At 42.5% G+C, this 22,248-nt stretch overlaps 1 protein-coding gene across 17 annotated transcripts in view; it reads left to right on the forward strand.

Moving 5' to 3' along the window:
• The first annotated feature begins 2,132 nt into the window (after positions 1-2,132).
• The window catches only part of C2CD5 (C2 calcium dependent domain containing 5), a 114,047-nt gene continuing 93,931 nt past the window's right edge, over positions 2,133-22,248 (forward strand). For 7 of the 17 annotated variants that reach the window (XM_054036637.1, XM_054036656.1, XM_054036688.1 and 4 more), the window contains exons 1-5: positions 2,463-2,670; positions 14,911-14,997; positions 16,568-16,739; positions 18,535-18,630; positions 19,935-20,090. In XM_054036637.1, coding sequence (XP_053892612.1) covers positions 2,581-2,670; positions 14,911-14,997; positions 16,568-16,739; positions 18,535-18,630; positions 19,935-20,090 — 601 coding nt within the window. In that variant the 5' untranslated portion in view covers positions 2,463-2,580. Of the gene's footprint in view, positions 2,233-2,459; positions 2,671-14,910; positions 14,998-16,567; positions 16,740-18,534; positions 18,631-19,934; positions 20,091-22,248 lie in introns of those variants that run through there. The other 10 variants (XM_054036676.1, XM_054036704.1, XM_054036721.1 and 7 more) reach the window with 6 other exon arrangements.

A 22,248-nucleotide genomic window follows, 5' to 3' on the forward strand; every position in this document is an offset into this window, starting at 1 on the left:
CAGGGTGTCCATCTGCACCTCATAGCCCTTCGCTCTCAGGGTGTCAGCCGGGGGGGCATACTTTTCCAGCTTACGAGCTCTAGCTTCGTGAAATGCCGGGGTCCTGTTCTCAAAGGAGACCGTGACGTCGACGAGGATTAGTACATAAAGTCCAAACCCCATTGCAAACCGGTGCAACAGCCCCCCAAAACATATTTTTAGCAGCTGACTCATATCTTTTTTGTTAACCCCAAAGCAAAAGAATCTACCAACTAAATAGAAACATGAGGTTGCTCTAATTCCGTGGCAAACTACAGACCCAGATGCATCCCTGCTTAATAGCACCTCAGAGACATATGCTGCACCTAGACCCTGCTGGAGCTCACCTTTTTTTTGGCCCCCAAGCCAAGCCAAGCCTCTAGAGCTTCCCTCTAAAAAGGAGCACACACATCCTGCCCCTACTCAACCAGAAAAATCAAGGTTCGGTGCAAGACATGTTTGCTGCTGTGCTCCTACACCCACATGCATCATACTATGGATTTTTTTGGTGCAGTAGGAGCAGTTCCACTTGTTCTTCACTGATGCCACCATAGAATCTATGAGGAGGGTGTGACGTTCTGTACCTCGGGGGAACACCCTGCACCTCCATGTTCATCCTTATGATTGTGTGGTATCCAATGCAAAGTTTGTCATGTCGGGTGTCTTCGGAAGGCTCACGAAGCACTGAGCATTGTTCTTATAGTAATGTTACAGGTTGTAATTTCATGTATACAGTTATGAGCCTGAAAATGTGTCCTCATGGCTTAAAACAAGCCCAGGCAAAACTCTCCAGGAACAGAGGGGCAGTTCACACCTCATCAGGGCATGTATGGGACAAGCCCAGCCTCACAGGAACAAAGGACACTGGCCTAAGCAGCAACAAAGGATCTGTTGGACTCTCCAGTGAGTCATCCCCACCTTCCCTTGGTCAGTTTGGGACTGCAATGAGGTAATACTCACCTGACCCTGAAGGGGGGGGCAAAGCCAAGGGGGAAGAAAGAACATTATAAAAGGGACAGACGTTTGCCATGCTGGCTTTCTCTTCCGTCTCCATCTACAGACACCACCACCAAGTGACTGAAGTGCTGATCAAAGGGGAGAACCTGGCTGAAGGGCAACCAGCCAGACTGTGGTCAGAAGCATCTAAGTTTGTAAGGGCACTGAAAGTGTTAAGATCAGCTTAGAATGCGTTTTGCTTTTATTTCATTTGACCAAATCTGACTTCTTGTGCTTTGATTTATAATCACTTAAAATCTATCTTTTGTAGTTAATAAACTTGTTTGTTTGTTTGTTCTACCTGAAGCAGTGTGTTTGGTCTGAAGCGTGTCAGAGACTCCCCTTGGGATAACAAGCCGGGTAGATATCAATTTCTTTGTTAAATTGACGAACTCATATTAGCTTGCAGCGTCCAGCAGGCTTAACTGGACACTGCAAGACAGAGGTTCCTAGGGTTGTGTCTGGGACCAGAGATATTGGGTAGTGTCATTCGGATGCACAATCCAAGCAGCGGCTGGCTAAAAGCGCCCACTCACGTAGCTGAGAGCAGTTTACATGCCAGAGGCTGTGCGTGAACAGCCCAGGACCGGGGTTCTCACAGCAGGGTAAGGCTGGCTCCCAATGTCGAGGACTGTAGTGACCTAGCAGATCACCAGTCCATATAACACCAGGGGAACGTCACAGATGTATAAAAACTGACTGGATCTTCTGGGGCTTACTTCTGTGGCACCGGCGAGCAGAGATACTGCTCACGGCCTGGCATTTCATGGGCCGTAGGGGCAGCGAGGCTCTTTTGCTACCTGTGCTATTAGCGTGCGGGAGGCTTAGGGACAGCAGCAAGCTGGAGCGATTTCTCTCTGCCAAAGAGCACTGGGAAGGGTACACGAGTGGGGGCCCCAGGGAGCAGAAACGGAAACATCCCTCCCCACCCTTCACTTTGCCTTGCCGCATCCCACCCTCCGCACCCGCTCGCGTTAGTGTCCTGGAGGCTGAGAGATGTGTGATGTTGAATCGATGATGCGGCATTCAAGCACATCGCCTTTCTACCCAACAGTGTAAGCCCGAGCCTCGCTCGTAGCCTATCGACGATTCGGTACTCGACACCATCGCCTTCTAGCCAGGTCTAAGTCCGTACGCAGGGCGGCCGCCATTTTGGTTTAGAGGAGGAGCGGGCCTCCTGCTATTCCTTTCAGTGGAGCACGCCGGGAGGAGGCGAAGGTGAGCGGTACCTTGGTATGATACAACGGTGCGAAGAAATAACCTTCGATAACCGTTGGGCGCGATTAACAGGCTCTCTCTTAGTATCACCCAGCAACGCCGGCGCATGCGCCCGGAAGACGACTTTTTCTCCCAATCGGGCTGCATAGAACGTTTGCGCATGCGCGCGGGTTCATGCATGCCCCCCCCCCTTCAAGGGCTATGCCCGTGGGCGCGCCGAATGGAGGGGAGTGAGGGACTTGCTTACCGTTGCCCAGCTCCGCGCATGCGCACGTCGCTCCCTTACCGTTCCTTGGGACACAAACACGCTGCTCTTGTTGTTTTCTCCTTGTAGCTGGGGGCAGGAAGATGCCGGGGAAGTTGAAGGTCAAGATCGTGGCCGGACGCCATTTGCCAGTGATGGACCGAGCCAGTGACCTGACTGACGCCTTCGTGGAGGTGTGGGGGAAGGGCAGGGGCACGGGGTTGCTGTTGATCTCTGGGGCGGGGCGGGACAGGGTTGTGCCTCGTGCCTCTCACCCCAAGGCCACGCGCCTGTGCCAAGCTGCCTGCTGCTCCCGCATGGCCTGCGGAGCTGGAGGTCTCCAAGCACCTGCTGCCGGTCTCACCTTGCCCAGTGCTGCTCCCCCAGCACGGTCACACCTCGGTGTTCCTCCCTGAGGATGGGGCACCCGCCTGGCAAAGCGTGGCTGTCGCAGCCCCTGTCCCGTGCATCGCTGGTGGCAGAAGTGGTACCCTAGTGTGTCACCAACTGGTGATGCTGCAGCTCAGTCTGTTGATGCCCCAGTGGGCCATAGTGTTTTGTTGTCATGCAGTCGGTGTATCACCCCACATGGATGTTGTGAGGTGATATCCCCGTGTCACACCGAAAGATGTGATGATTTTGTGAGTCCTGAAAGTTTTTTGTTACCTGTTTAAAAAATGTGCGAGTTCGGCTGCAGGATGAGGCTGATAAATTCAGGATGGCCCTGGACCAGAGGGAATGGACTGACATCTCTGCTTAATCTTTTGGCTTTACTGTGGTATGGATCTGAACAGTGGCTTTAAAAATGGGTTTGTAGGGTTCTAGGCCCCTTGTCTTCTCAGCAGTTTCTAGGTTAGTAAGAGGATTTGTTCTTTTAACCGTCAGCCTTGGGGGGGATAGCTCAGTGGTTTGAGCATTGGCCTGCTAAACCCAGGGTTGTGAGCTCAATCCTTGAGGGGGCCATTTGGGGTAAAAATGTGTCTGGGGATTGGTCCTGCTTTGAGCGGGGAGTGGAGTAGATGACTCCTGAGGTCCCTTTCAACCCTAATAGTCTATGATTCTAACTCTAAATGCAGTCTGAAAGGCAAGCTGTGTATGCTTTCTGGCTCATGTGTAAGGCTAAGATTTAATCATGGGTATTTTTAGTAAAAGTCCTTGACAGGTCACGGACAATAAACAAAAATTCATGTCTATGACTTGTACTATAAATATGCCTGACTAAATTTTAGATGCTCCTAGGATGCCGCTGCTCTGGGGGGTCCCAGGTGCCGATGGCTGGCCCTGCTCTGGTGGTGAGGGCTGACTGCCTCCAGCTGCCTGCTGCACCGAGGCCCCCGGGGACCGCTCTCCAACAGTCTCTGGGGCTGCTGCTCTGGCTGCACCCAGGGCCGTCCACCAACCGCTGCTCAGGCTGCCCCGGACCACTGCTGTTCCAGTGGTCTCCGGAGCTGCCCCTGGGAATACTGCTTGGCTGTGCCTGGGAATGGTGCTCGGCCAAGTGGCTGGTCCCAGGGCCGCTCCAGCAGTGGCCAGCTCGGCCAGCCTTGGGGCCGCCTGAGCGGCTGGTTCTGGGGTCAGCCGCATTGGCCGCTGCAGTAGTCAAGAAGGTTGCTGAATTCATGGAATCCATGACTTCTGTGACCTCCGTGACGGACTTGCAGCCTTACTTATGCAGCTCAATCATAAAGATTCTGGATTGGAACTTAATGAACAATTCTGTTGATACATAAGCCAGAACTGAATCCGATTCAGTATCCAATACCTGTTTTGGTTCTACCATACAAGCAAGAGGAAGGAGTAGTAAAAACAAGTTTTAACCCATTATCACTCTAAATATACATACAGAGCAGATTAATTGAGTAAGAATATGCCAATTCTACAGAGGCACCTCAGAGTAGAACTGCATTTTAAGGCTGGTACCCTTCTTTGGAAATATAAAATAATTTCATTTTTAGTGAGTGAAAAATATGAGAACACAACTTCAACTGTACACTTTTTAATTGTTCTTTTGTAAGTGACACGTATTTACTTTTCACAAAAAGTATATAACACAAGGAAAATTAGTTTCATGCTCCAACAATGAAAAATGTTTTTAGTATGAATAATATGATTCCTCTCTTGTACAATTAAACATTTCTGTGCTAAATAATTTATAATAATTAAATGCCAAAAGCCTAAGACTCAAAATCCAGACATTTCAAAACCTAAAAAGACACTTTCAACATAAAAATCATGGGTAGTACATAAACACCGAATGGTAATTTAGGCCCTGATCTCAGAATAAGACCCAGATGGAAAGACCCTTGTTCCAGAAGTGAGCTCCATTGACTTAGAAAAAAAAACGAGGAGTCCTTGTGGCACCTTAAAGACTAACAAATTTATTTGGGCATAAGCTTTTGTGGGCTAGAACCCACTTCATCAGATGTATGAAGTAAAAGATACAGGAGCAGGTATAAATACGTGAAAGGGTGTGGGTTGCTTTACCAAGTGTTAAATCAGTCTAACGAGATAAATCAATTAACAGCAGGATACCAAGGGAGGAGAAATAACTTTTGAAGTGGTAAGAGAGTGGTCCATTACAGACAGTTGACAAGAAGGTCTGAGTAACAGTAGGGAGAAATTAGTATTGGGGAAATTAAGTTTAGGTTTTGTAATGACCCAACCACTCCCAGTCTTTATTTAGGCCTAATCTGATGGTATTTGCCTTCATGGATCTCTTTACAACCTTTGGGCTGTAAGTCCTGATTCAATATGGTGCTTAAAAAGTGCTTAAAGTTAGGCAGTTGCTTTAGTATCCTGTTGAATCAGGACCTTAAATTAATACTGGAAGAAAAAAATTTAAATCTTGTTTACTTCATCACAATGGTCTTTATGTACTTGTTTAGTTACATTGTTTAAATCCATGAAATTCTTTTTACTTTTATAGTTTGTCAGTTTCACTTTTTAGTTCCTAGTGCCGCAGTGTTTGGGTTTCAAACATTGCATAAGTATGATTATTTTATAAACAACTATTTCTATTGGAGTTTAAAAAACAGTTTGTGAAACATTATTGTTGGTTTTATACAAGCCTGTTTTTGCCAAATATTGGGACAAATTTACATTAGTGTTCCTTTCACTTAGTGGAGAGGCTAATATGTTTTATGATATTCCCTAGTAACAATAATTTCATTAAACTTCATTTTCAACAAGGAAGGTAGGAATAAAAAAATACTACATATGTTGAATTTAGCTAACTTAATAATGTTGCTGAAAGCCTTTAGTTTTCTTTTTAATAATTTTATGCTTTAGTGCTTGGTTCTGTGATGTCAGTGTACAGTTGATGCTAGTCTTTTGCTTTTAATTTCTCTGGGGATTTGAATTAATAAAGCAAAAAACTTGGAGCTATTGCTATTCCTTGTGCTCACTTTAAAAATTACTTAGACTTTCCAAGCCTTGCTTGTAAAGACTTTTATCTGTGGCTGTTTGGCATATTTTCTTCAGCAGATGAACTTGTACATTTGTGTTACTACAAAGCTGTGCGATTAACTACTTGTATGCATCTATGTGGTACATCCGTTTTCATTGATAGAAAATTGATGTAAGGTTTCACTACTTAGACTGCTTAGTCTTACATTTTCTTAGAACCATAGCTTTAGTTATTTTAAAACCTGTTTTAGAAGTATTTTCTGTTTTCAGACAAAGCCTATGCCACTCACTGAGTCTTAGTTAAGTCTGATCTTCCTGTGAGCTTTGAATTGGCAGACCCTGCACTCCTCCTCCCTCCCCCCCCATGAAGCCCCATTGATATGGGTTTGTCTCTACAGAGCTGATTGTGGGAACAAGATCCAATGTTGTGATACTGCATTTATTTACAACTACTGTACTAGCAAACAAAATTTGTTTTGAGTTGCCAGATAGAAAATGTAGTAGCAATATGCTACGCTTTTTTTGGTTTTCATACAAACGTTTCACACAGAGCTGTAGGAAGAGCTGTTTAGAGCTTTCACGGTGAAGATGAGCAGTTTGAATTAGATGTAGACAGCATTGTAAAACCTTTGAAGGATTGATTTGTGACGACAGAGTAGTGGAAGAGGATGATGAGTTTAGCAGTGGCCTATTGCCATGGTTCTCAAAGCTGGTCCGCCGCTTGTTCAGGGAAAGCCCCTGGTGGGCTGGGCCGGTTTGTTTACCTGCTGCATCCGCAGGCTCGGCCCCTCCCTCGTCCCGCTCCGCTTCCCTCAGGCCCCATTAGCCTGGAGCAGCCAAGAGCGGCCAGTGGGAGCCGTGATCGGCTGAACCTGCGCACGCAGCAGGTAAACAAACCGGCCTGGCCCGCCAGAGGCTTTCCCTGAACAAGTGACGGACTGGCTTTGAGAACCACTCACCTATTGGATAGACAGGGAGGTGTCAAATGAGAGTCATGTAAACTAAGGCAGTGGTTCTCATTTTTTTTTCCACGGACCACTTGAAAATTGCTGAGGGTCTCAGCGGACTACTTAATGATCTTTCCAAATGTTGATTGTACTGTTAGCTAACTGTTGTAAAGCGCTTTGGATAAAAGCGCTATATAAAAAAAAAAACCTTAATAACCATTGTTTTTTTGTTCTACAAATAAAAACACACAACTCATATTTTAATATCAGCAGTCTTACCTTTCTAATGCGATGGATGTGCCCCTCTCCCCCACTGCAGCAGCCCCCGAGCTGGGGCTTGGAAGGAGGGGGGGGATCTTTCCCCTGCCACAGCAGCTACAGAGCTGAGGCTGGGAAGGAGGACCGTCTCTCCTTGGCAGCCGCAGCCCTGGAGTTGGGGAAAGTCGCCTCTTTCTCTGGCCGCTGCAGCCCTGCATGTCCCATATGCCCCCCACCCCCTTGTCTCACTCCACTGCCCCCTCCCATCTACCCCGTATCCCCCCCCAAGGCCACCTCACCTTACATGTGCATCTTCTCCAGGGTCCAGGCACCTAATTTGTGGAGCCATGCCTGCGCGGCTCCACTAATTAAGTGGATGGCCCTTCATTCTCTTGTGTATGGCCGCCCAGTGTGCACCTTAGAGGGAACTATCCACGGACCACCTGAATGGAGCTCGCGGATCACTGGTGGTCCACTGACCACAGTTTGAGAACCTCTGAACTAAGGAATAGGAGGTTGTAGTAGTTCAGGCAGAAGATTACCAAGACATGAATGATGGTTTTGGCAGTAGAAATAGAATTTGGAGAACTTATAGAAGAAGAAATGAAGATTTAGCAATAGCCTTGAAAGGCAAGAGGAGGAAGGAGAGAAAGAGAGTTATGTCTCTTACTGCTGTGACTTTTGTGTTGGAATGCGATTGTATCAGGAGTACAGTTCCAGAGTAATCACTTTTTTAGTTATTTTGGAGCATAGATTTGTGGAGACAATATATTTACAGTCCGCATAAGGGTGTATTTGATTTACTTCACTAGTCAGGAAGACTTGACTTAATCATGGATTTCTACATAAAAGTGCATTCTTGTTGGTTGTTATAACCTTAATATATATTCTTCACAACTCAGAGATAGATGTAGGTTTTATTTTTAGAAGGTACACACTATACATTTTAAAGTGATTTATTTTGAAAACTTTTCAGATTAGTTTTACAGCTGTATCAGAAAATGAATGATTGTTTGGTTATTTCATTTACCAAAGGTAATTGAAGCAGGTATTTATGAAGTAATGGGGAGGTTGAATCTCTAATTCAACAGGTTAATCATTAATATTTGGAGGATTTTCTTGCCATGCTGTATTAGGAGGAGAACATCACCAGACAGACATATAAATCATTTTATTTAACAAAAACAACAACGTTATGTATTCTGGATTTTTTTCTTCAACAGCAAACATATAATATTTTAACAAAACAAGCAGATGAATTTTTGAATTTAGTAAAACATTCAAATTTTTTAAAATCAGGTTTGTTTTTGTTTTGTTTTTAACTAAAATAGTTAAATGATTTTTTTTTTTAAATAAAAATTAAATAGACTATGTCAGCCAGGTCAACATGAGAAGCTTAAAATATTGGCTTCTGCAGCTAACTCAGTCGTCTTCACCTTCATTTTCCTGTTTGTTCATAATCTGGAAAAGAAAAAACAAGCTTTCCTGCTTTTTCAGGTCCCAAACGATTTCTCAATTTGGAATGAAATAATCCAAAGGAAGAAAATATTCTTTCTATGCTGGCAGAAAAAGCTACTGCTGTAAAAAGTGAGATTATCACTTCAACAGTCTCTGAATCCAAATGCTTAAGTGACTTCCACCAGCTCACTGGTGTGACTTTCTTTAAAACATCATCAGTAAACATATTGCTTGAATGGTTCTCCCTTAGCTCTGAAGTTTATTATAGTTGGCATTAGGGAGGGATAATTGCTGGATGTCCATGTCATAGCCCACTCCTCTTCTTCAGCAGTTAAGGTTTGAGCCTGCTACCGAGTATTGAGAATATTTGCAAGAAAATGAGCTGGAGATAGTGCTTGTCCCATTCGTTTTTTTAATGCTTGTAATTTAACTTTGTCATTGCATATTTCTCTTTTTAAGATCTCGCTCAGTTCCTTCCAATTTTCTACAGCGACAGCAATAAAAGCTATTTCCCTGCATTTTGTTCAAGTCTACAGAAATAGGCTTCAGGGTACTTAGCATGTGTTCAATATTTCTTTTAAGCCCAATGTTGAGAACTTTGGCTGTGACAGTGCCATCTGGATACATTTGCAGCATTGTCTGTGACCAAGGAGTGTACTAGACATTTGAATTTTTTTTTCACAGTTTGTTATAGCTTTTACTGCTACTTCTTGTCAGTATTCTGCTGTGTGTGCATTTCCTGATGATGTGTCAGTTGTTTCTGTAAGGAAGACATTCCCTTCTTCTGTTGTCACACAAGCACATATAACAGGATCATTGTGGACAAGACTCAATTTCACACTCTAGACCGGGGGTCGGCAACCTTTCAGAAGCAGAGTCTTCATTTATTCACTCTAATTTAAGGTTTTACGTGCCAGTAATACATTTTAACCTTTTTAGAAGGTCTCTTTATATAAGCCTATAATATATAACTAAACTACTGTTGTATGTAAAGTAAATAAGGTTCCAAAATATTTAAGAAGCTTCATTTAAAATTAAATTAAAATGCAGAGCCTCCGGACCGGTGGCCAGGACCTGGGCAGTGTGAGTGCCATTGAAAATCAGCTTGCATGCCGTCTTTGGCACGCGCACCATAGGTTGCCTACCCCTGCTCTAGACCTTTTGCACACTGCTCAATTTCTCTTTCATACACTTTATCCAGCAATTTGCCTGTGACATCTGCTCTGTTGGGTAGACTGTATCCTGGTCTTAATGACTGAACCACATTAATGAAGTGTGGGTTCTCAATCATACGGAAAGGAGAGTTTGTTGCATAAACAAACTGGGCAATTTTTTCATCAATTACCTCTTTTTGTAATCTGCTGGTTCTTATCACAAACTTATCTATGGTTGTTTCTGGATGATGGAGTTTTTTTTTTTTTTTTCTTTTTGCTACAGTTGATATACTGTGGCTATGTGACATACATGGTGTGACTGAAACACTATCATTGGCAGATAACTCTGAAAATATAGAAGATGATGGTGATTTGAAGGTGGATAGTCTTCAGAATCCTGTTTGTTGAGGATGGATTCTCCTAAACAAAATAAGTCAATGCATTTATTTAATTATGATTACCATACTGCTTGTTTAGTATTACTCCTTGCATTCACTGACACTCAGTACTACTTTAAAGGTGAAATTGTAAAAGGAAGATCTGCCTATTTCAGCTATTTATTTTTTATCACAGCTGCATCTAAAATGATAATACCATACATTATATATTTGCTCAAACATGAGAATTCAAGAATAGTTCAGAAGGAAGACAGGCAGTCCTTAAGAAAGAATATGAAATGAAAAAGTTTACCAACCTGAAGATCCTGCATATTCAGACATGTTCCTTTCATCATCTTCAACGTAGCTTCCTCCTGAGAAGGAACACTTCTCACGATGTTGTTTCATTGGGGCAATGAGGTCTTGCATTTCTTTGTTGCACTGTTTGCATTTTGCATGCATGCCTCTCTTACCCATAGGTAGAGGAACTTCATTAAAATATTCCCAAACTGGGTCTCTTTACGGCCTGTTGCCATTATAGGTTTTCCCTTCTAGTGAGAGAATGGTATGGTAGATCTCAAATCAATGAAGGCTACACTCAGAAAGACCTCAAGACTCCTGGAATATGCTGCTCAAACAGTTTCACTTTTGTTTCTACTGCCTGTCCCTCCCTTCTCACATTTATCTCCAGACTTCTTCTCCTTTTCCAGATCTATGCCACCCCCAACAATCTCCTATTCATTGAACTTTTCGAAACTTTGCACTTTTAGAGAGAGGTAAGGGATTGACTCTGTGTACACAAATTTGCAGAGGGACAATAGCGTTGAGGTCTGTTATTTCTCACCTCTATGTATTATTTATTTATTTAAAAACATTTTTGCTGTTAACAAGCATGTTATCTCTGGAGACACAAATCCACAGTTTGAGAACTGCAAAATTAAGCATCTCTGATGGTATCTTTTAGACCAGAGGAGGGCCTGCTCCTGGCCTGGGAGGCTCACCCTCAGCCCCTCCCCTGCTGTTCACCCTCCCCTGCAGCCTCAGCTTGCTCGCTCTGCTCCCTGCGCAATGCCCTGGGCAGTGGGGCTGTGAGCTCCTGGGGCAGCACAGCTGTACAACCTGGCCTGACCCGGTGCTCTGTGCTGCGTGGTGATGGCGGCGTGGCCCGGCTCCATCTGGGCGGTGCAGCTGTAGCGCCGATAGCCACCGGTGCTCCAGGCAGCACGATAAGGGGGCACGGAGCCGGGGGGGGGAGGGTTTGGATAGAGGGCAGGGGAGTTCGGGGTGGTGGTCAGGGTAGGGGTTTGGATGGGGTCGGGGCAGTTGGGGGAGGTCAGGCGGTTGAATGGGGGCAGGGGTCCCGGGGGGGGCAGTCAGGAAGGAGGGGGGGTTGGATGGGGCGGAGGGGGCAGTCGGGCAGGGGCGGAGGGGGCAGTCAGAGGACAGGGAGAAGGGGTGATTGAATGGGGCAGGGGTCCCGGGGGGGCAGTCAGGAATGAGAGGAGGGTTTGGATGGGGCGGCAGGGGTCCGGGGCCCGGCAGGGGACAGGGCGCTGGGGTGTGTGGATGGGGCAAGGGCCCTGGGGGGGCCGTCAGGAAACAGAGGGGGTTGGATGGGCAGGAGTCCCATGGGGGATCAGATAGGAGGTGGGGGCCGGGCCACGGGCCCTCCATACAATTTACAAAACCCGATGCGGCCCTTAGGACAAAAAGTTTGCCCACCCCTGTTCTAGACTGAGTCCCATTGGGTAGATAGAAAGATTAACCTAAATAATCTATACAGAAGCCCCTGGAACCCTATGAGATTGGGTCCCTAATCCATGAACTATTGGAACTCATTTACAAAACTTTTCTTAAACATTACATGAATATATTGTCTCATACTATAGACTTAGAATTTATAATCCTTATTCCATGATGAGATATCTTTGAGCTATAATGTATCTTAATTAAAACTATCTTTAGATAAAAAAAAAGCATTTTATCAAAAAAATCCGATTTAAATAAAAAATCAATTTAATTTTTTTTTTAAAAAAAAGAAGCATTGATTTTTATCCAACCTGGTCTGCATTCTCCACCTTATGTCATTGGGTGGCCCTTTGGAACTCCCTTCTGCGTCAGACCGTGGTGCAACGAATGGGTCTGCCTCGGTTTCCCCTTTCTTCTGGAGAAACTTCACACCAGTTTTCAGAATCTAAATAGCCTTTGCAGGGGTTAATTTATTACAGAAGTCCTACAACTATAGTCAAGAATTCCCCAGCACAGTCTAAATTGTACTTTCAGTCTTTCAAATCCTATCAGTCCATCAACACACCAAGTACAACTCTGGTGTCTCACACTGCGCTCAGGTTCTTTGGTATGGCTCCAGCATCTCTCACTATGCCTTGCCCTAGCTGCTCCAGCTGGGGTTCTTTTCAGCTCTCAGGCCTGTTTCCTTCCATATATGGTTCCAGCTCTTGCTGGGAGACCTCAGTGGACTCACCCCTCCCATCATTCCCCAGCCTTCATCCTCTCTGCCCCTCTGGCTTCAGTTCTTTAGCTCAGAGAGTCAGTAGGCATCTCCCTCTGTTCCTCATAGCCTTCAGCCCTCTTTAGCCTTGGCTGTGTGGTTTGGGGGAGTTTGTAGGTGATCCTCTGATTGCCTTCTGCTTTCACTAACCTTATCTGGCTCCACTGCTCACTAGGGAACTCTTACTGCTTCCTCTGTCTGGGGCATTCCCTTCTTGAAGCTCTGTTCTTCTGAGTTCTTTATTCTCTGGATTCTGAACTCCGTTACCTTGGCTCTGTCTCTTATTTATCACTCCCTCGGACAGCCCTGCCCTCCTCATTACACCAAAATAGATTGCACCTGGACTGGAACATGCATGCTGGGTCTGATTTCATTTAAGGGACCAGCTATCTGGTTTGAGTGGTAGCTTAAATTGAATTATAAAGTGATCATGAAGAGAACACATAGAGTGGGAGAGGAGAAAAGAAACATCAGCTGTTATAGTAGAGACGGAGAGAAATTTATTAGAAGTGTGACCATTGGGATAAGTAAACAAGTCACTTACTGATCCATGTTAATTGAATCATGAAGCTAGAAAAAGATTCTGAAGTACAGTTTGCTTAGGTTTAATATAGATGTGATGAAGTGGGGATGTTTCATAATATTTTTTGACACCTATGTGTACCTCAGTTTCCCTCTTTACTTTGCATTCCTATCCTGTGGTGAGGGGTGGGGAGAAGGGTTAATTCTGCTCTGGGGCAGCACAGGAAATGAGGTATAGGTGTTGCCTTGCTCTGTGGGTAGCAGTGAAGGAGTCATTTAAGGCAGTGGTTCTCAACCTTTCAAGATTTGTACCATTCTTAGGAGTCTGATTAGTCTTGCATACCCCCAAGTTTCACCTCACTTAAAAACTACTTGCTTACAAAATCAGACATAAAAATACAGCACACTATTAATGAAAAATTGCTTATTCTCATTTTTACCATATAATTATAAAATCAACTGGAATGTAAATATTGTACTTACAGTTCAGTGTATAGTATATAGAGCAGTATAAATAAGTCGTATGGCATTTTAATTTGTGCTGACTTCGCTAGTGCTTTTTATGTAGCCTGTTGTAAAATTAGGCAAATATCTAGATGAGTTAATATACCCCCCTAGAAGACTCCTGCATGCCCCCAGGGGCACACGTACCCTGGTTGAGAACCACTGATTTAAGGAATTGGCTGAGACCTGATAAAAGTAATCCTTATCAATGCAGAATCCAGAAGAGACAATGGAAGCCCCAGTGACCAGTACCTTCCCAGCTACCAACAAACGACCCAGAGGTTGGAGGTTCCCTCTGCTGAGTAGAGACCCCAACTCAGGAGCAAAGAATTTGGCAGGGGGTAAAGGGCTGGCTTCTGGAAGAAACTGGCTGGTGTCACCTGGGACTAACTACTGAGTCAGAGAGAAAAAGAGTCGAAGATGGAATTCTCTACAGCAGGGGTGGCCAAATTTACTGACCCTCTGAGCAACATATGATAATCTTCAGAAGTTCTAGAGCTAGGGCACACCTTTTGGGGCTTGGAGCTTCAGCCCCACTCCTGCTGGAGCACCAGCAGGTGCACCCCGCGGTGCAGAACTCCCAAGACCCCGCCCTCCCCACTGTGCAGAAGCTGCTACCCCACCACCCCACTGCAAGGCAGAGATCCCGAGTTCCCCCAAGCTCCGTGAACCGCACTTTAATAGTAAAAGAGGGCCACTCCTGCTCTACAGTTTGGCTGATGGATAGCTGTAGCTTGTGAAGATGCACTATGTTTTTAACCTTTGTTTCTCTGTGCTAACATAAGGACTTCCAGTATTGTGTTCCAGTTGAGTAACAAAGCCTCCTCTGTTTTAAAAATGCTGTGTGGTGGCACTGTGAATACTTCCTGAAGTGCATTAGTTCTTGAAGAGTGTACAAGTCGTTAACCAGGAGTCTGTCTAAACTGGACTATCTGGGAAGAGCTCATGCTGTGAAGCAGTAGCCCTGAGGCTCAGTATCGGATGCAGTGAGGCTGCATGGCCTACTGCGAAGAAAGAGTGAGATGCATCCGAAGAAGTGGGCTGTAGCCCACGAAAGCTTATGCTCAAATAAATTTGTTAGTTTCTAAGGTGCCACAAGTACTCCTGTTCTTTTTGAGATGCCCTGGGGCTCTGACACACTAATGGGGTTCCTCCAAGAGACTGTTTAAAAGCTGGGGTATAGCACAGATCCTGTGGATCTGTGACAGTAGCTAACTAGCAATATACTTGGGAATAAATTACTAAGTACTAATAAATGATATTCTTTTATTTGTCATTGAATGTTTGCTTGTATTTTTAGGTAAAATTTGGAAATACCACATTTAAGACAGATGTGTACCCCAAATCCCTCAATCCTCAGTGGAACTCAGAATGGTTTAAATTTGAGGTAAGTATTTTTATAAAATGTCATCTGTGTATATTTATATGGGTATTTGATTTGGAACGTTTTAGTCAAATAATTCTGGTCTCAAAATAAAATGTGTGCGTTTGGGAGTCAAAGTATTGTAAAAATAGTTGGTAATATAGAAACCTCTCCTGCAAAGGGGAGGGAAGGAAGAGGGGAGGATAATGTCAGGGTGTCCCCCTCCACCCTGCTCCTGCACCCCGCTTACCCCATCTTCCATAGAGCAGGGGGGACACACCAAGGCTCAGGACAGAGGGAGCTTGCAGCAGCTGCAGTCTCAGCAAGCTGATCTAATTAACAAGGCAGTGTACTTAAAGGGGAAATGTGCATATCTTCCTCCATTCCTGCTGCCATGTGGAGTGAGAGCGTTTACCCTTGAGGGCTCAGCCAGTTGCTAGTTCATCATTTAGCAGTAAGGGAAATATTGCACCCTCTGACTCTTCCACCGCAACCAAGCTTCACAATCATCATCACTGTGTACCCGTATTAAATTGATGCATCTGACGAAGTGGGTATTCACCCATGAAAGCTTATGCTCCAATACATTTGTTAGTCCATAAGGTGCCGCAGGACTCTTTGTTGCTTTTTACAGATCCAGACTAACACGGCTACCTCTCTGATACTTGACAGTATTAAATTGTTTGTTTAAAACTTATGCTGTGTGTGTGTATAGTCTTTTTTCTGGTGAAAAAAAACCCCTCATTTACATTAATTCTTATGGGGAAATTGGATTCGCTTAACATCTTTTCGCTTAAAGTCGCATTTTTCAGGAACATAACTACAGTGTTAAGTGAGGAGTTACTGTACTTTGATTTTGGGGATTTGCTACTTTGGGGGTGTGAGGAAGAAGAATTGTCTAAGCTTTGTGGAGTGAAAATTTATTCTGTATAACAGAAGTGTCTACATTCTGTCTTTTTTGCATGGGAAAGTGTGTTTGGGGGAGAAATGCAAAAGAACAGCATTGAAAAAATGATAGCAGAATTCCGCATTTCAAAGAGTGGAATAACAATAACTACTTTAGACATTAGTAGAGTTTTATGTCCAGCTTACTGAGTTTTTCTGTAGGATGCATAGAAAGCCATCCTTTACTTACTTACCAACCACTAACCAGTTCAAAAACGCAAAAATGCTATGTAAAATCAGAACATCAGTACACATTTTTATCTTTATCATGGTGTGTAGTACAGCTGTTGTAGTTGAAGGTGTGAGAGTTCTTATTTACGTTTTTGATGCTTCCTGTCAAAAATAATTTTTTGGGGTAAAGGGAGTGTGTGTTGAGACTATGAATAAAAACGATTAAATGATCGTTTTAAAAGTGTGCGTGATTCATGCCTTGCCTGCCTGTGGCTCTGATGTCCTTTAATAATGTGGTCACTTTGGGGAGAGAAGAATCCATGAGTGTATTGTTTGTATAGAAGACACAATAGTTAAAAATTTTATGTATAAACATATTATTGTATATAACTACACTCTCATTCTTTTGTTTTCCTCAGTTGTTTTCCTGCAAAGTTTCCTTGTATTGATTAAATACTGAAGTTTTATGTATTTCTAGGTAGATGATGAAGACCTACAAGATGAGCCCCTGCAGATCACGGTTCTTGATCATGACACCTACAGTGCTAATGATGCCATTGGCAAAGTGTACATTGATATTGATCCTTTGCTCTATAGTGAGGCAGCTACAGTTATCTCTGGATGGTTTCCAATTTATGATACCATACATGGTAAGCCTTATTGACTTTTTTAAAAAGAAAATTGTTTTAGACGTAGTTTCTTTGAAAGGTGGAATATCTTCTTTTTAAGGATGTCTTCAGCAAGTTTGTAATACCCTAGCATTGCTGTCTGAAGTGCTGCTCCTTTTGACATAATTTGAAACACAGCTCCTGTGTAGTCTTTACAGTCTGGTAAGTAAATATGTGATTTAAAACCAATGACAAATTACGTTGTAGGATACTTTTCTTTTTTTTTATTGCAATAACAATTATATAGTACAGTTGAGATGTCTCAAATTATGTCACAGGAATTTATTATTGGAAGATAGCATCTGGCAGAATGTCCTTCATGAAATTTCAGAAAAGTGAAAAAATTGACAGAAAATGATTTAAATGGTCACCACTAAGGTAGTTAATGCTTAAAAAACAAAACAAAAACAACAACAAAAAAACTGTGTAATTACCAGGCTGTTGCTGAAAATGTGTATTTTTAAGAAGGCTATCTGTTGTGTGTTCCTTCTGGTATGTTTGGACAAGCTTTATTTGGGATGAAGGGAGAGGAAGTGACAAATTTTCCACAGAAAGCATAGGATGAAATTCCCCTTTCCCTACAAAAAGTATCTTTCTAGTCCTACATGCATCTGTTCAAAATATTTTAGAATTGGGGTAAAATGGAAGTTAATAGGAATTTTGCCATTGATTTCAGTGGAGCCAGGATTCCACTCCAGGAACAGAATGTAAGCATAGACTGTAGAGTTTTTTGTAAAATGTCCTTTTTTTTTTTAATACTACATTAAAAAGTTTTACATGATTGTCAATTTACAGCTAATTATTGTTTTCCACCAAAGATTGGGTATTTGAAAAGAACTGGCTTTGGAGATTACTCATGTAAAAGTGATACACAGTATATCACTGACTTTATATTGGAAAATAAGCAAAAGGCTGAGTTAGATTAGAACAGTGAAAATTTAATGGAGTTCAGATAGATGTCTGGATTTGTGGTCATTGTGAATATGTGAAGAAAAATATATGAAGATGCTATTGTGATGGGCATTCTGTCTGTACCAGTGTAGACCCAGTGACTTCTGAGAGAATTGGGTCAGGAGGCCCAATATCAAGAAGGTCCCATTCAGTCATTTACATCTAGTGTTTTTGTTCACTTTTTTTGTACTGTGATATCTTCAACATGAAAAGCTATTGTGATGTGAAGTGGTATTGCGCAAAATGATTTTGTTAGTCAAGAAAAAAATTAATAAGAATGAGGAACAGGTCAAAATTGTGAAATAGGCACTGTAGGTAAGAAGAGAAAAGAAATCAAAGCTGATGATTGTTCACTGAAGAAATGTAGGTTTATTAAAAAGTTTAAATTCTGGCTAAAAAATTAATCTTTGTTTGAAAAACGAATTGTCAAAATAATACCTCTTGATTGTGTAGTTCTTTTCACGTTCAAGTGTTGCAAAAACATTAACTAATTTTCAATACACCATTGTGAGTAGGTATTAAAATTCTGAAATGACTACTGGGTACCTTGACTAGAATGGACTGTGGAGAGTAATTCTATTATGGTCTTGAGACCATTTTTGAGAGGAAAATTCTAATATGGGGTTTGAAAACATTGTAACAGAAATATTTAGCTTCAAGTTCTTTGGAGAAAATATATATTGATATTTTGATTCATTATGGAGTATACCTAATTTTAAAACTAACAATTAAAATGTCAAATAAATTAAATAGTTGAGAAGATTTTATTCTTTCTATTTCTTCTTTCTGATCTAAATTTCACCTTCCACTTCTTTTTTATGGACAGGTATCCGTGGGGAGATCAATGTGGTAGTGAAAGTAGACCTCTTCAATGATTTAAACCGTTTTAGGCAGTCATCCTGTGGAGTCAAGTTTTTTTGCAGTGAGTAAATAAATTGTTCTCTTGTGTGGCAATGTTTTGGGTTTTTTAATTTCTGAATATAAAATACTGGACAGCTGAGAAATTAAATATTCCCAAATTAAAATAAGTGTCTCTTCTAGATAATAGTATGGATTCATCATTGTTAATTGAGTCTTGTGCTCTGTTATTTGTATCTTCTTTGCGGGTAACATTTCTTGAGGAGAGGAAATGCAAAGTGCATTTTTTTTCCTTCCATCAGTCAGGAAAAAAATGTTATTTTTCTTCAATAAAATGTTTATTCACAGTAGTGACACAAATCATGCTGTATTTGCAGTGAAGCTGTGAAAATATGTAGTTTTCATCCTCCTCCTCTTATCTCCATAATTGTTAAAATGTTTCTTTTCTGATAGAATGAACCACAGCACATTTTGACTAGCCAAGTACCAGGTCATTTATGTATGAACAAACTGATTTATGGCTTGATCCAAAGTCTGTTGAAATCAAGAGAGAGTGGAAAACTCATTATCTGCAATGATCTTTGGATCAGGGCCCTTATTTGGTCTATTGTATAAAGCCCCAATTCAGCAAAGCTTAAGTCAGTGTGAGTTAAGCACAGGCTTAAATGTTTTACTGATTTGGGGCCTAATAGTCCAGTGAAATCCCAAGACCCATTTTGAGGCCCAGATAGTCCTGGGTACAAGTCTGTGGTATGCCAAAACTAGTGAAAAATAGAGTTTTGAGCAACTGCAGGTGTGTGTCATTCTTTTCAAGGCTGCTTTTCTATCCTTCTAGTTTCTGTTCCCTTTCCCCATTCCTCAGCTCTCCTTCAAGGCCAAGTCCAGATCACACTAAAGCCAGTGGCAAAACAAAAAGTCGAATTTGAATTTGGAATTGCATTACTGTTTGGTTATATAAGAACATCTGCAGCAGACCATTTCTTTTTTTAAGCAACTCCTTTAAAGTATCTCAAATTAATTTATTCATCTAATATTTTTTTCTGGTTACTTAAGATACACACATTCGCAGCAAAGCCTATTTGTGAATATGTGCATGTAATGTTACTTTGTGTGCATATTCATAGGTGTACTATTGAAAGAGCCTTATGAGTGTATATGTAGAAACAAGGGTACAACTTCAGGCAGTAATTCCAGCAGGCACCAGTAAGATTCTTAGTAAAACTCTTCAGGTATGCCCTAAAATCTGTTGTGAAGAGAATCTGATATGGATATGAAGATGGCTATCTAGGCGTATTTTTTTTTTTAATTCCTATTTAAATACTTCACTTCTAGACTTGTATATTACATATTTATATATCTTTTCAACAGCCACATCTATTCCAAAGTGCTATAGAGCTGTAGTAATTCATGGATTTGTGGAAGAGCTGGTTGTTAATGAAGACCCCGAATACCAATGGATAGACCGAATCCGTACTCCAAGGGCATCAAATGAGGCTAGACAGAGACTTATTTCACTGATGTCAGGTATTAATAAATAAATTCAACCTGTAATATTGATTTGCTGCTATTTTTTAAAGTCTATAGTTATTTATTAATTATTAAGGGAGAGGATGTGTATATTTTAGTTGTAATTTATTGACCTCTATCATGGACAGTCACTGATGGCCATGCACACTGTCGGTTCTGCCTTGGTGAGAGCCATGTGCCAGACTGTTGCTCAGTTTGTTGGTCATTCTCAGTGAGGAAAAAGAAGTCCCAGGAACACCTGTTCAAAGCTATAACTCCTTGAACAATCCATGAGGGGAACTGAAGACACCAAAGAGAGAAGATCCTATTCCTAGAAGATCTTACTCTGCTGAGTCTGTGTCAGCCTGTGCCCCATCAACTGGCATGCACCTCCCAAGGTCGTTATTGATAGAAAATCCTTGACACCATCAGACAAAGACCCAGCATCGAAGACCCTCTTGGTATTGGCTACCACCGTGGCACCAAAGTCTGGTACCATCATCTCCTGGCAAGGGGGTTTGACCATTGTGGAAAAATCATTGCTTACAATTCCTTTCTTTCCATAAGGAGAGAGCTAAACCTTTGTACTGCATGGAACAAAGTGCTAAGTCCACTCACCAAATAGGGAAAAGTGATGCCTGCTAGTTTTCTGGTTTGGTACCGAAGAAGCGTATATAGACATATTCAACACCCATGCCTGAAAATGCCAGTAACCAGCAACTGTTGGTATCAACATTGACATCGATACTATCAATGGAATCCCTAGCAGTACCTCCTGATTCTAGGTTGGAGAAGTTAACCACATCCCTGTCACTGCTGTCAGCACCAAGGTTTCCACTCTTCGCACTGGTGCATATTTCTGACCTCAGGATTGAAGTCACCTCATAGGTTGGCACCACCTCGCAATGATGTCCATTCTTTATCTGGGACACACCCTTTCTCCTCCATCCAGTAAGGAGCTTTCTCCCCTCACATAGGATACTTCTGCTGATCAGAGTAATTTTAAAGTTCCAGTGCATCCATCTCTAACACGGCAATAGCCTGGTCAAGGCCACCTCAACCAATTTTACCAATATACCACTTCGGCACTATTGAGAACATTGGAGACCTCCTTTTGGGAAATTCAGGAGATGGTCTCATTCCTATCATTCAAGCCCCTTTGGCATCTACTTCCAGGTTATGGATGTGAGTGCCAGGCAAAGTGATGATGTCCATGGTGGTTGAAAAAGAAGGTGGGGGAGGAGGGTTTGGGGCAGAAGATCAAGAGCTTTGTTTCAGTTACGTTGAGCTTGAGCTGCTGACTAGACATCCATGAGGAGATATCAGAGAGCCCGACTGAGATTTTTAGTTTGGGTAGAAGACAAGAACAATAGAGATTTTAGACTTTATAGGGGCTGTAATTGCTGCCAAATCATGGAAGGCATATGTTCCCAAGGATAGATTTTTCTCTCCTTAGATGATGATCACCATAATCAAATCAAATCCAACTACAGTAAGAAACTGTCTCAAACTTCTAGGCCACACATCAACTTGCTTGGACACAATCCCACTTGTCAGACTTAACCGACATTCCTTACAAGGCTGGCTGAAGTCAGTATCTTACCCTTCAAGACATCAAATGAGGATGCGAGTTGTGGTCCTAGCTCTCATCATATCAGCACTGAATAAGTGGGTAGACCCTAAGAATGTCCTTCCTCACCTCGCTGGTACAAAAAAAGTGATCATAGATGTATCAGATGCCAGTTGGGGCACCTATTGAAGACCCAACCACCAAAAATCTTTGATTATATTCTGCATTTAATAAACTCTGGACTCTCATTCAGTATCATCAAAGTCCACCTTGCAAAAGTCTTGGCATACCACCCTCCCATACAGTCATGCTCAGCTTTTTTCCCCAACACCATGGTTCTGAACTTCTAACTGGGTTTCTGCACACCTTCCCACCAGTGAGAGAGCCTTCTCCAACCTAGGATATCACAGACAACAACATCTCTAAGAACCACAGTTATTATTAGGTAAATAACTGTTTTAAATTACTGTCATCCTGGTCTTTCCTCACCCTTTCCACCTCATTTTTCCGTTTGCCACTTATTGTGTCATGTTAAATTTAGATTACCCCTGTCCTGAAGAGAGTGCAATGTCTTCACTTGTTTTGTGAGGGGCACAGCACATTTTG

Source organism: Malaclemys terrapin, chromosome 1 (genome assembly GCF_027887155.1).
Source record: "Malaclemys terrapin pileata isolate rMalTer1 chromosome 1, rMalTer1.hap1, whole genome shotgun sequence".
NCBI classification, from domain to species: domain Eukaryota; kingdom Metazoa; phylum Chordata; order Testudines; family Emydidae; genus Malaclemys; species Malaclemys terrapin.